At 34.2% G+C, this 15,879-nt stretch overlaps 1 protein-coding gene across 1 annotated transcript in view; it reads right to left on the bottom strand.

Moving 5' to 3' along the window:
* The window catches only part of RSRC1 (arginine and serine rich coiled-coil 1), a 401,178-nt gene that overhangs the window by 299,286 nt on the left and 86,013 nt on the right, over positions 1-15,879 (bottom strand). Inside the window, exon 4 of the mRNA XM_069472003.1 lies at positions 9,016-9,189. Within this exon, the coding sequence (XP_069328104.1) occupies positions 9,016-9,189 (174 nt within the window). The remainder of the gene's footprint in view (positions 1-9,015; positions 9,190-15,879) is intronic.

Consider the following 15,879-nt stretch of genomic DNA (forward strand, 5'->3'; position numbering starts at 1 on the left):
TTTGTAATTACAAAATTACAAAACTCTCTATTCAGATTAGGTATAGATACTATGGGGCTAACCACAGGGTTACTTAGTACACTCTAGAGGAACAGAGAGTGCTTTACTAAAGAAGTGAAAACTATAATAAGCCCAAAAAAATGAATGGAAACTGGCCAGAAAAGGAGAAAAGAAAGAGAATTTCATGCTGAGAAAACAACCTTCATAAAGACACCAAAGTGAGAAAAAAGAAGATAGTTGAGAAATTGGTAATCACAAGAACCAATAATTACATTTATTTTATTAATTAAAAATAAAATTACTACCATTTATGGAGATACCACTACATAATACTAACCTCCTGACACACACTGCTTCTAATATTTATAGCTTTTCAATTACCATTATCCCCATCTTATGGAAGAATAAATTTAAGGTTCAAAGAAAAAAACTTGCCTTTTCAGGAAAAATTTTTAAATGAGATGATCAAAAAAGATTACTGGGTATCCTGCCTAGGGCACCTTTCCTTGTCTGAGATATTTTAAAACTCTATAAATTAAATGATAATTGACAACAATGCAAATCTGTTCAGTATTTTTTTTTAAGTTCTAGTTTATTCTAGTGGAATTGCGCATTGATTTCCCTCCCCATGTGGAAGAAGCCAGTTTTAATCTATTAAGCAATTCACGTCCAGATTCCTGGTGGCCTACATATGTGCCTGCTCTTAGCATCCTTTGAGCTACTTGTAATGTCTTACTGGTTCCCTCATTAATTAATGAGTTAAGTAATACTTAAGTAACTAATGAGTTAAGTAATACTTTTGGCATGTGTTCATAAATATGAGGCATGGTTTTCCCTTTTTAAAAAATTATTCTACAATAGATCCAAAGCACAATGAGTCAGAATTTGAAGGCTTCTATGGATTCTATATGGGTCCAAAGACAAGGCTCCTTCCATACAACTCAGTACTTTTCTCCTTTTATTCTTGAATGTTAATGCCAACATAATTTTTATAATACCTCTTGCAAAGGGTCTCACCTAATTTTTTATGGTCCATGTGATGAAACTTTCTAAAATTCCAGCATGAGGCTATTTTCATCCTTTCACTAATTTCTTCACATATCCCTAATTCCTCAGCCTCCTGTGGAATGAAAAAGGAAAGTAAAAGTAGCTTGTCTCATTCTAAGCCTTTTCATACTCAAGCAATTACCAACAGAAAGAATGAATCTACAATTTCATGCCATTTAAAACTTTCTCAGGCATAATTCAACTCAAAGCCCACAGGAAAACTTCTCTGATAATTAAAATGTATTGCTATAATGAATAAGAGAAAGGTGGTGACCTGGGGGAGAACTTAGGAAACCCTTGCTGATTATTCTTTTTGTTAGATAACATTCCCTTTCTTGACCTCATCTTTTTGAAAAAAAATTACAGATTGTTTTGGTTGAATCAAAACTAATACCTAGTGACAAATATTCAAATCTGCACAATGGAAATTGGGTGGTAAATTTCATTATAATACAAAATATCCAACAACACAATGGGCCACTGTTATGATATTCATTCAATTCAAAAGGAAACTGTAAAAACTTTAATTAAAAAAGAATAAGGAATCCAGTGCATACACTTATATAAAGATGTATTCGTTTACCTGCTTAACAAAATTGACAGTATGAAGCTTTTTCTGCATGTTACAATGACATGTGTTAAAGGTACACTACTTTAGAACCAAACATTTACCCTTCGCCACTGGTGAAAGGCAACAAGATCTCTTTACAAAGTCTCGTCTTTTTCAATAAATTTTGCATGAAAACATGTTATCCTGGCACAAAGTTGCCTGCTGTCACATTGGAAGTGTGATAAATGTTTAATGAAAACAACACCACACAGCTTGGTGTCAGATAACAGCTATCACACAGCCCTGCTTTGATCCAAACAGACACTTAAAAGGAGTTCTAAGCATGTTCTGCACCACAAAACTCTATAACCTATATGCAAATAGGGGTAAATTAGCATAAGTGACTTCCCATTGTATAAAGAAATAAGAAGTAAGGAAAAATATGACAGGCTCTATAAGTATGTAACTGCTGTCAAAACTCAAGAGTCCAGTTTTCCCAAATCACTTCTAACATCTTCTGCCAAACACTAGGTAGGGAAAAAAAAACCTTATCAACAGGAATTTATTACATGAAACTCTAAAGCTGAAGATGCTGGAATACTGCCAAGATTAAAGCCATGACTAATATCTATCTATAAAATATGATTACTACATGATACTAGTCTTCTTATACACACTGCTTATAATATTTATAACTTTTTAAGTATCACCATCCCCATTTTGCAGAAGAATAAATTGTATACCTAGAGGGAAATTCTTACCTCTCTCAAAAAGTATAAAGCTTCAGAAATTTATATAATGAAAAATAGAAGAATGTATAAACTTAAACATTTTGGCAAAATATCTCAAAAGTCTTGATGGGTACACTTCTGAAAACAGCATCCATCTACTGAAAAGCTAATAAGGAAAATTATAATAACCTTTCATGGTAGCAGGTCACAAAGGAGGGCACATGTAGGAGAACTAAATTGGGTTTCTAAAGAATTCTGAAGTTATTCAAATAAGAAAGAAAGCATTTTAGTAGGTGTCTGAGTGTATTTTGTGCTACTATAACAGAATATCACTGGGTAACTAATTTATAATTAATAGAAATTTATTGGCTCACAATTCTGGAAGCTGGGAAGTCCAAGATCAAGGGACCGGTATCTGGTGAGGAACTTGTTGCAGCATCATTCCATGGCGAGGAAGAGTAAAGAGATGGCAAGGGAGAAAGAGAATGGCGAACCCATCCTTTTATAAGAAACCCACTCCCAAGACAATCACTCCTGTGATTAACAGCAATAATCCATTAATGAGATGAAGGTATAACCCTCACGGTCTAAGTACCTCCTATAGGTCCCATCTACCAAGTCTGCAGCACTAGGGGTCAAGTTTCCAACATATGAACTTTAGGGGGCACATTCAAACGATAGCAGTAGGCAACAAATGCTTTACATCAAATTTTCCTAGTTTGTGATTTATATCAAATCCATCCAAATGCTACTCCTTTTTTTTTTTTTTTAGAGACAGAGCCTTGCTCTGTCACCGAGGTTGGAGTACGATAGTGCGAACACAGCTCACTGCAACCTTGAACTTTTGAGTTCAAGCAGTCCTCCTGCCTCAGCCTCCTTAGTAGCTAGGACTATAGGCATGTAACACCACACCGAACTAATTTTTTTTTTTTTTTAATTTTGTAGAGACGGGGTCTCATTATGTTTCCCAGGCTGGTCTTGAACTCCTGGCATCAAGCAATCCTGCCACCTCAGCCTCCCAAAATGCTGGGATTATAGGCATGCGCCACCACACCTGGCCCAAATTCTACTCTTAGGGATGGTACTATGATTTAAGAATAAATAGTAGAACATTACTGGTAGATATTTACATATTCATTCACCAACTAATCTTTCAAAGACCAGAGTCTGTAAAAGATGTTTTATACTAGTCGACTATCCTTTACAGAGTTTGGATAAAGATGTTATTAAAGAAGGCCCAATAACGTGCTAATCCACAGAAGACTCAGATAGAGTATACAGTGTTCACCATCATCAAACCAAATTGCAATTATGAGATGCCATAACAAATTTCGTATTTCTGATTTTTGACTCTCAATAATAGTTTGTTCAACAAAACAATGTTGTGTCTGATTTCAACTCTGCTATTTCTTAAGAAAAATCTGTTTTCATATTGCAAAGACATTTATTTCCCCTTACAAGAAATAAAACTGTCATCTGGCCAGGTACAATGGTTCACACCTGTAATCCTAGCACTCTGGGAGGCCAAGGCAGGAGGATCACTTGAGCCCAAGAGATTGAGGTTGCAGTGAGCTATGATGTGGCCACTCTAACACTGGCAACAGAGCAAGACTCTGTCTCAGAAAAAGAAATACAATTGTCTAAGGATAAGATAAATATTTAAGCATTTAAAATATGGGGGAAAAATAAGAAAAATCTATATCAATGTTTAAAGAGAAATCCTTAGATGGAAAACCCTACCTTGCTCATGGATTGGTAGAATCAATATTAAAATGTCCATACTACCTAAAGTAATCTACAGAATTAATGCATTAATATATTAATGAAAATACCATAATCATTCTTTACAGATCTAGAAAAAATAATTCTATGCTTTGTATGGAACCAGAGAAGACCTCGTACAGCCAAAGCAATCTTAAACAAAAAGAACAAATTGAGAGGCATCAGTCTACCAGACTTCAAGCTTTACTACAAGGCTATAGTAACCAAAACAGCATGGTACTGGCACAAGAATAGGGACATAGACCAGTGGAACAGAACTGAGAATCCAGATATAAAACCATCCTCATATTGTCATCTAATCTTTGACAAAGCAGACAAAAATACACACTGAGGAAAAGAATCTCTATTCAATAAATGGTGCCAGGAAAACTGGATAATCACATGCAGAAGACTGAAACTGGATCCCCACCTCTCACCTCTCACAAAAATCCACTCACAATGGGATAACAGACTTAAACCTAAGGCGTGAAACTGTAAGAATTCTAGAAGAAAATGTTGGGAAAACTCTTACAGACATCGGCCTAGGCAAATAATTTCTATAGAAGACCCCCAAAGCAATCATAGCAGCAACAAAAATAAATGAGACCTGATCAAATTAAAAAGCTTCTGCACAGCCAACGAAATTATCATTAGAGCGAATAGACAAACTGCAGAATAGGAGAAAATATTTGTATTCTACACATCCAATAGAGGGCTGATACCAAGAATCTATATAGAACTTAAGAAAATTAACAAGAAAAAAATCAAACAACCCCACCAATAAATGACATGAACAGAAACTTTTCAAAACAAGACAGAATAATGGCCAAAAAACATATAAAAAAGTGCTCAACGTCTCTAATCATTAGGGAAATGCAAATCAAAACCACAATGAGGTATAACCTAACTCCAGTGACAATGGCCTTTATCAAAAAGTCCCAAAACAACAAATGCTGGCGTGGATGTGGAAAGACTGGAACACTCTTACACTGTTGGTGTGATGGCAAATTAGTACAATCCCTGTGGAAAGTCATTTGGAGATATCTCAAAGAGCTAAAAATAGAAATACCATTTGATCCAGTAATCTCATTACTAGGCATCTACCCAAAGGAAAAAAAAGACGTTCTATAATAAAGACATCTACACTCGAATGTTTACGGCAGCACAGTTCATAATTGCAAAGATGTAGAAACAACCCAAGTGCCCATCAATACATGAGTGGATTAATAAAATGTGTACCATGGAATACTACTCAACTACAAAAAACAATGCTGAACTAGCACCTCTTATATTATCCTGGATAGAGCTTGAGCCCCATCCTTCAAAGTGAGGTATCACAAGAATGGAAAAACAAGCACCACATGTACTCGCCATCAAATTGGTATTAACTGATCAACACTGAAGTGCTCACATAGTAGTAATATTCACTGGGTGCTGGTCAGGGGGAGAGGGGTGGTGGAGGTGGGTAAATGCACAACTGATGGACGCAGAGCACACTGCATGAGGGAAGGGCACGCTTGTAGCCCTGGCTCAGGCGAGACAAAGGCATTATATGTAACCAAAATGTTTGTACCCCCATAATATTCTGAAATAAAAGAAAAATGTTAGATGCTTATCATTATTGCAACTACTGTGAATGCAGCATTTTGTTCAGACCCCATGTAGAGCAGATCCTATCATTTCTCTACTTAAAACTCTATATTGGCTTTCCACTGCTTCTATAACTAATTTTAAACTCCTTAAGATGATATAAGGTCCTCCCAAAATGATCTCCCATTGTTTGTTATTCCTTTTCTATTCTAAACCAAGGCCCACTGGACTTCAGTTCCTCGACTATATCATACCCTCTTGCTTGCCTCCAAGCCTTTCCATATGAATTTTGTTTGCATGGAACATTCCTTTCCCTCTCCTCCTCTTTCAAGGTGTAAACATTGCTTCTTCTGAAAGCCCTTCCCCAATACACAGACTAGTCTAGATCAATCAGCTTAATGTTCATGGAGATATCTCACAACCAGAATGTGTGAAGACTGAAGATGAAAGCCAACATGCTGACATTGGCCTGCGAGAAGGATAAAAAGGACCTCCCTCAGACTACTTACCTTTAAACTGGTTGTTATATTAGTAGTAAGCATACTCATGGTTTAAGCCAGGCATTGACAAACGACAACTCTTGAGTCAGACCTAGACAGATGCCCATTTTTGTAAACACAATTTTATTGGAATATAGACTGCCTGTTAATTTAATATTATCTGTGGTTGCAAAGTTCAGTAATTGCAACAGAGACAAACTCTGGTCCAGAAAGCCCACATTATTTACTATATAGCCCTTTACAAAAAAGTTTACAGACCCTTGGTTTAAGCTATTATTAGTTAAATTTTGTTACTTATGACCAAAAGTATCCTAATTGATACAATATTTCCATAACTTCTTTTGCTTTTCCTACTGGAAACATTCATCTGACTTCATTATAATTATTTGCATAGCTTCCCTTCTATAGATGTTTATTTTCCCACTTGCATGAAAGCTCCAAGTAGTAGTGGCATTAACATTATGTCACTATTATGTAAAATAGTACCTGACAAATAGAAGGCATTTAAATATTGCTTATTGAACAAGTGAATATATGAATGAATGCTTATATTTGCTAAATAATCAATAAATATTTACTAACAACTGACATGTATATTGGGTGTTCTGAGTGATACTAAAGAGTGTAAGTCCAGAATGGCTTAAAATCAAGTTTAGGAAATAAACATGTGAGCTTTAAAAAATAATAATAAATTATTTGTGGAACAAAGCAGGATTCATCTGCACATATTTAAATACTACTATAGTAAATGCACACACTGATTAAAAAAAAAAATCCCGATTTTAGATTATACCAAATAGGTAGGAGTTTGTGTGTTCTTAGCACTAACCAAGGGAAAGAGCACCCTAACACAACACTATGTGTCATGATGGTCCACTAAAATGATAATATAGGCTGCCCAAACCTTTTTGGCATCAGTCCCCAGGGCCCTTCAACTGACAACTGTTAGTTTGACTTTGTTCATTACCTTTGTTGAGATTAATGTTATGAAATAATGATAAATACAACATTATTATCTTGTGAACCTGACATCCAGGAATCAGTCCACTTGAACACAATCAATTCTGAGTGATGAATGAGTCTAACCTATAAAGCTGGCCTAGACTTTCAAGATTAATGTTACCATATGAGAACATTTCTTGAAATCATCTGACCCTCTTGTTTTATTCACTCTCTCATATTCTTACCTTTAAAATCCCCCAAATAATGTTTTATATAATATTAATTTATTACATATTATTCTATAAAGTAAAAATTGGTAAGGTGGAAAGCGAAAATTTAATAACCGACAAACATCATAATCACACACACAGCCATGTAATATCTAAAAACTAAACCAAAAGAAGAAAAAATTGAAAAATGAACAAGAAGCAAGGTAGCCCCTGTGATACTTTTTATTCCTCCTCTTAATCTGTATTTTCTAGTCTCAGAACTCTAACTACATCTTCCATTCAAATCTATCATTCCACTGATTTTCTCCCTTTGCCAAGGGATTTCCCCCATACCCTTCCTGACTCTCATTCTATCCTATCAACTCTGGCTAACTCAGCCTCCATATCCTTACAGCCAGATATCCAATCCCTATATCCTCAACTATAACATTACACAATCTTTAAAACCAGAAAAGGACAGAACTCACAATTTTGCAAGAACACAGATATTCAATGTACATTTACAGTTGTGGGGTGTTTGGGAGGGAAAAAAAGACATAATAATGTTATCCTCTTCCAAACTTCACGACGAATTTAACATTTCAAAGAACACTTAAAAGCCAACAATCTAGGCAGGTTTATATAACATCTCTATTAACTTGGAAACAAAAAATAAACACACAGACAACCGTGAAAAAGGGTTGAGGGAAGAGTTTCATATCTTTTAATAAAGTTAATAATTCCTCACAGACTCAAGATCTCAGGAAACTATATCCACGCTCCTGGTAAACTCTTAAATTCAACATTGAAAACTGATACATTGAAGATAAACACTTTTATACTATGATATAAAGTAAACACATTCACATAAAATGTTGAAAGATTGACAGAACGGGATAAATTCCAAGATGTTCTACTTCACAGAATAAAGACCCCAATGTCAATTTTGAATAAAACAAATAAGATGCTGTAAATTTAAGCTGCTAAACAAAGATTGTTTCATTTTGGTATCTTCTAATCAGATAAACACTTATGAGAGGATTTCAACCTCCAAAGGGACAGAACTAGAATCACTGTTTTAACAACATCAATTTTAGGAAATTGACAAAAAATAAAATTCTGGACCCTCCTAAGCAGATACATTCATTCTAACACACACATACACCATAATATTGCCCAAGTTCCCATTCTATATTGAAAGAGGACTGAACAATCGTAAATCACATGGTTCCTTCCCTTTGTTTCAAATTTACCCTTTCCCGGAACAACTTTGCAATAAGCTAATAGACATCTTTAATCACTAAGTAGTCTTCAAATTTTAAATTTATGTTCATGACAAAGGAAATAGAATGTAGAGCTTTCCTAAATAATTAGGTAAATTGTACTTTATTTACATACTAAACTTTGATATTGCTGTTTATGTTGTGTTTCTAAGATTTATTATATTATTAAATGAAAATGGAAATGATAATTTTAACACACTAAAAATTTGAGACAACTATTTATAGATTTATCCTGTCTCCTTTCTCTACTGAATTCTCCTCTTTCTTTGTTCCTCTTCTTCCACTCTTACAGCAATTTAGCCACAAGGGTAGGAAAACAAAAACCTCGGAGAACAAAAATTTCACTTGAATATTGCCATGGAATCACCAAGTCATCACCACCTAAGACTTGCTTCAACTTACCCACGTTTGATGTTGTGTAACTCCTTGTCCTTGCCTTTATCCTTCTCCTTTTCTCTTTTCTCTTTCTCTCTTCCTTTACGTCGTTCTCTATCCCGAGACCGACTACGGGTTCTTCTGTGACTGGACCTTTCGCTGCTTCGACTATGAGAACGTGGACGAGGTCTTGACCTGGACCTACAGTAAGCAGATTTTATTAAATAAATTTAGTGTATATTTTGTATTATGAAATGTAAAAACCCTTGAAAATTATTTGAAAACACTAATTAGTTTTAGTTATGGACTCAGAATTTAAATAAGTATGTGAAGCAAGCATCTGAATAATTCTTTATGCATAAGTACTCTCAGTTGAAATGATACATGAGGGAAATATATGTTGCTAACTTTACAGGAAATTCAGGTGCAATAAACAAGTGTTTGCAAGTGAAAGTCTTAAAGGTTCAAATCAAGTCTCAACAATTCATATCTCCTCAGATAACGTAACAGATCAAATGTATCTAATCTAGTCCACAAGGATAGGCTTTCCCTATCTCTATAATCTCTGTTTCCTTACCTATTCAACCGTATTTCTAATTGTGCCAATATAACTATTCATCCATTCTAATCCAGCCATTCTTTGTTTAAAACAACAGAATTAGGTAGAATACATTATATGCTAAGAAGTAATGATTTAAGGTCCTGGTTACAGTAATGACAAGAAAGCCTCTATAAGATTGACCATCCTACAGATAACTATAAAACAAAAACAACTACAGTTGACCCTTAAATAAGGTTTGAATTGCATGGGTCCACTGACATGCAGATTTTCTTCTGCCTCTGCCACCCCTGACAAGGCAAGACCAACCTCTTCTCTGCCTCTTCCTCCTCAACCTACTCAATGTGAAGACAATAATGATGAAGACCTCTATGATGATCTACTTCCACTTAATGAATAGTAAATATATTTTCTCTTCTTTATTATTTTCTTAATAACCTTTTCTTTTCTCTAGCTTACTTTATTGTAAGAATACAGTATATAATACATACAGCACACAAAATATGTATTAATCAACTGTTTATGTTACTGGCAAGCCTTCCAGTCAACAGAAAGCTATTAGTAGTTAAGTTTTCAGGGAGTCAAAAGTTATACATGAATTTTTGACTGCATGGGAAGTTTGTATCCCTAACCTCCGAGTTGTTTAAGGGTAGACTATCTATGAAGGCACTGGAGAGTGACCCAAAACAGGCAGATTCTGCAGGGGGCCAACACGTGTAAAAAAGAAACAACAATGAGAAACTTGCCCGTTTTATCAACCTCTATTCTGCTGCAAGCCGAAGTCTGTGCCATGTAGAACAGATACAACTCCAACAGAAAATCTGCAGGCTTTCTGGCCCCCCCAAAAAACAGAACACAGACTCAGGACAACTACTGCAACAGGTAAATGAAAGAGGAATCCTGTAAAAAAGTAAAAGGAGGGACCCAAAAATTCTATATGTAAACTCGATTCAAATCTCTGGTTGAACCTAAATCAGCACATGAAGGACAGACTCTAAACAGCTAAGAATAAAAGCACTGAACCAAAATTTTTAGCCGACCTCATAGAAATAGAATTTTTACAATTTTAATCCAACCAAGCTATTTTCCTGCTAAACAAAAAAATAAGCAAAATGTCAATATTATTAAGAGGACTATAATAGAGTATTCACAATATGATATTCACTATGTCCATAATAAAATCCAAAATTACTAGATATACAAAGAAACAGGAAAAACTCAATCCTGAAGAGAAAATATAATACATAGAGACCAACCCTAAGATGAGCCAAATGTTAGAATTCATAAATAAGGATTTTAAAATAATAACTATGCTTGTAATGAATATAAAGCTAGGCAATCTCAGCTTAAAAATTAGAAAATGAAAAAATAGAAAATATATAACTAAAAAATACAATCTCTGAAATGGGATTAAAAGCAGATCGGTGTGAACAAAGGAAAGAATTTGTGTACCTGAAAATAATCAAAATGATCAAATCTGAATAACTAAGGGGAAGAAAGATTGTTAATAAAAAATAAAGGCAGATCCTTGGGAATATGTGTGACAAAATTCAAATGTCTAATATGTTTATTTAAACCCAGAAGTGGAAAAGATAGAGAATGAGACAGAAAACATTTAAGTGGTGGTAAAAAATTTACCAAATTTACAGATTCTAGAAGTTCAACAAATCCCAAGTAAGATAAATATGAAGCACCCCGTGATTAGGAACACAACAGTCAAACTGATAAAAACTAAAGGTGAAGAGAAATCTTGAAAGTATTCAGAGAAAAACACTTTATGTACAGGGGAGCAATGATACAAATCATCGCTGCTGGTTTCTCATCAGAAATAATGGAGATCAGAAGACAGTGGAAAAAATTCTTAACATGATGAAAGAAAAAAAAAAGTCCACCTAGAATTTTATACTCAGCAAAAATATCCCTCAAGAATGAAAGTAAAATAAGGACCCTTTTCAGATAAAGGGAAAGTAAAAAATTATCATCAATGGCAAACTTGCATTACAACAAATACTAAAGAAAGTTCTTCAAGAGAAATAATAACAGATGGAAAACTTGGATCTTTAGGAAGGAATTAAGACTACTAGAAAAAGTAAATATAGGGGTAAATATCAATAATTATTTATTTCCCTCAATTTATTTAAAATACACATAGTGCTTATAGTAAAAATTATAATGTTTTACTGTAGGGACTATAATGAAGGTAGATGTAATACATACCTCAGGGTGGGGAACCTGCAAGCCTTGGGGCCACATGTGGCCATCTGGATCCTTGAATGTGGCCTTTTCATGAATCCAAATTTTACAGAACAAATCCTTTCAATAAAGAAATTTGCCCTGCGAAGTTTGGATCCATTTAAGGGGACACACTTGAGAATCTGGAGAGCCACATGTGGCCTTGAGGCCACAGGTTCCCCACCTCTGCACTGCAGCAAGTAGGAGAGCAACTGCTTAAACAAAACAAAGAAGAAAAGAAGTATAGCTAAAAAGTCAAAAGATGAATTAAAAAGAAATGCTTAAAAATATTCATTAATCCAAAAGGAAGCGGCAAAGGCAGTACAAAGGAACAAAAAACAGAGGCGACAAATATAAAATGTGATTAGACCTGCATCTAATTATGTCAATAAATATAGTAAATGTTAATAAACTAAATACTGAAAAGACAGAGCTTATGAAATGAATTAAAAACTAACACACAACTATATGCTATTTATAAAATATGTACTTTAAATATACAGACAGGTTGAAAGTAAATGGCTAAAAAATACATGCATCATGCAAACAGTAAACACAGAAAGACTGAAGTAAATATATTAATATCACATAAACTAGACTTCAGAAACTAAGTGTATCACCAAAATAAAAATGGTTACTTCATAATGATCAAAGGATCAGTTCATAAGTAGAAATCATATAGAAAATGTATATCTGACCACAACAGAATTAAAGTGGAATTTAACAATAAGACATCTAGAAAAAACTTAGATATATAGAAATTAAATAATATCCTTTTAAATAGTTCACAGGTCAAGTAAGAAATCACAAGAGGGCCAGGCACAGTGGCTCACGCCTGCAATCCCAGCACTTTGGGAGGCTGAGGTGGGGGGATTGCTTGAGGCCAGATGTTCAAGACCAGCCTGGGCAACCTAGGGAGACTCTGTCTTCATAAAATAAAAAATAAAAAAAAAAAAAATAGCTGGGCATGGTGGCACACGTCTGTAGTCCCAGCTATTTGGGAGGCTCAGACAGGAGGACTGCCTCAGCCCAGGAGTTCAAGGATATTTGGAACTGAATGAAAATGAAAAAACAACATATGATAACTTGTGGGATGCAGCTAAAGCAATATTAAAAGGAAAACCTATAGTTTTAAATGTTTACATTAGAAAACAAGAAAGATCCAAAATCAATTACCTAAGGTTTCATGTTAAGAAGCTACAAAAAGAAGAGCAAAGTACTATAAACCCAAAGTTGATGAAAGGAAAGAAACATTAAAGAAAAGAACAAAGATCAATGCAATAGAAAACAACAGAGAAAATTAATAAAGCCAAAATCAGGTACTCTGAGAAAAATCAATAAAATTGATAAATCTCTAGGTAGACTATTGATCAAACAAAAAGAAAAGAGGAAATACAAATTACCAAAAAATAAAGACTGTGGATGATGAAGAGATCACATGAACTAGTCCTGGGTAACTAGGATATATGTGGGGCTTGAAGAGAATTACATAGCTTTTAGCAGCAGTAATGTTCGTCCTCTTCCATCTCTAATGGGTTCACTCAGTAAATAAAAAAGAATATTGGATCATAAACCCACAAACTTTTTTAAATGTGATTTTGAGAAGTTGCAATTATTTATTGCTACTAATGTACAATGGGTTTAATTATTTTAGTGTCCTAATTTACAAATATTAAATTTCTACCATTTTCTCTGGAAGTTTCTCTGACTATTCCTAATTTTGACACATGACTATTTTTCCATATCCAAATTTTATCATCACAACTTACTACCCCTATTCCTTTCTAATTAAATTTTCTATTACATGTGGATATATGGGAATTTTAACAGATTATTACTAAAATCTATAAAATTTTAAAGTTTTCTGTTTCAAGGAAAGCAATAATAAAAATGGAGGGGATCCTTTCTCATGATAACCTCAGACACTATATATATATTGTGTACATAGACATACAAGGTATTATCTTAATTTGGTTCTACACTGCTTAGGACCAAAATATGATTCAAGCAATTAGCTGTAAAAATGTAGAGTAACAAAAGGCAGGTGAGGTAGTTTAAATTCTAACAAAACACTAAGATCATCTTTTTTAAATAAATCTACAATATAAGCTAATGTAGTTGTTTGCTTCTTTTTTTAAAAGAAATATATAGTGCTGGACAAAATGTACAACCCATTTGTGGATTACAGATGAGGTGGCTTTTGGTGAAATTATGTTTTTACTGTACTCTTAGAACTAAATGTTATCTGTTACTAACATATCCCAAATTATATAAGTATTCAGTTAAAAAATGAAGATTTCCTCAAATAATGGTGTCCTTGAACAAGTTATTTCCTCTCTGAGCATCTGTTTCCTTATCTGCAAAATCGGAATAATAATTACCTTACTATGAGGATGAAATAATAGGACCTAATTGGGTTGTGAGACAGCAGACAAGTGGTTTGGGAGAAGGAGGCACTAAGAAGTAATTGAGGGATGTACTATTTTAATGAATTTGTAAAATCTGAATCAAGGTGTATGAAGTACATTTCCCTCAAACCATAGCTAATCCAGTAAAGAGTAGCATTCTGATTTTGACAGATCTCTAAAATCTTAGAGCTGGTATAATGATCACTCAAGTTTCAATGTATTTCTTTTATATAGGAAGGTGAATAATAATATGAAGGACTAAAATCCACATCTTCTCCACAGATAACCTTTAGTGACCAAATATAATACATTATCTTCAGTGGTTTGCTATTAACAGGAAGAACATACCTGTCATCCAATACTTCGAGCCCTTTGAGTATAAAAGTGGATATTCTGGGGACATACGTAGGTCTTGAAGGGGGTACTATAACATGAGGACAACAGGGCTAAACTGGCACAGTCCCAGAGAAACCAGAGTATAATCACTCTCCCATCACCATTACAGCAAAGCTACAGAGTGCAATTAGCAGGGAGGTCTTACATTGATTACCACCTACCCAACCCTCCTTTAGCACCTTCTTTCCCAGTCACTGCTATTCCTCCCAACTTAGCCAATTAATTAAGCAAATTCACTTTATCTCCAAACTCAGCGCATGGTTTACCCTAACAGAAAGAATCCACTGCAGGAAACATATGCCTGCCATTCTCCAAAATGATGACTACTCACCCTACGTCTTCATATAAGCAATCCATGTCATTCTGGAATATTCTCCTATAAATGTTGCTGGTGTGGTTCAATGAACTACGATAGCAATAGCATATCTGTAAGTTAAGTCACTCATGATGTCAAATTTAAGAAAGTAGAAAGTTTTAAACATCACAGTATACAATAGAAGCCACTGGGCCTTTTTCGCCCCAATGTCTTAATGTTCATTATTTAATCCTCATACGGCAGGCCTCTTAATCTCGCTTATAGGCTGAAAGTAGCAAAAGAGTGACTCTAAAAAATATGCATGGGAAAAAACAACAAATCTAAAAACACAGGCAGAAAAAAATTAATTAAAGGCTGTTAAAAAAGAGCCACAAAATGAAGCACAGATTTAAAATGAACTAAGCTTCTAACTTCTTAGCTGTCATAAGAATTACGTTACACAATTTTGAAAACTCACATCCTAAACATATGAACAACACCATTTAGTTTATTAAGTAACTTTACTTATAAATTTGAAGGATCCCCATAAAGAAAAAAGTACCAGATCAGAGTAAAGAGATTTCCTACCACGACCAAACAAAAAAGCCAAAGAAACCATATTAAAATTTAAGATGGTATTTGTCCTTCATTCCTTAAATAAATACCTTTCTGATAAATCACTCTAGAAGTCTCTAGAGTACCAAAGCCAATATGGAGATATATTATAAGCAAAGAAACATTTGATAAAAAATGTGGCACTCTAGAACACACAATATATAAGCGATAAATGGACAGCAAGATGTCCTATTATACCAGATAAATGCTTTCAATATCTACAGAATAAGAAGAATCACCATAACATTGCTACATAAAATGAATTACTGCCCTCAAAAACCAATTTGTCAAGTTTCTTAATTGGCTAATAAGTTCTAAACACATGTAATCAAAACAAATACCCTAATATTTTGTCTTTTAAAAAAATACTACAATACTTCAAATAG

This window comes from Eulemur rufifrons, chromosome 7, assembly GCF_041146395.1.
Source record: "Eulemur rufifrons isolate Redbay chromosome 7, OSU_ERuf_1, whole genome shotgun sequence".
Taxonomy (NCBI): domain Eukaryota; kingdom Metazoa; phylum Chordata; class Mammalia; order Primates; family Lemuridae; genus Eulemur; species Eulemur rufifrons.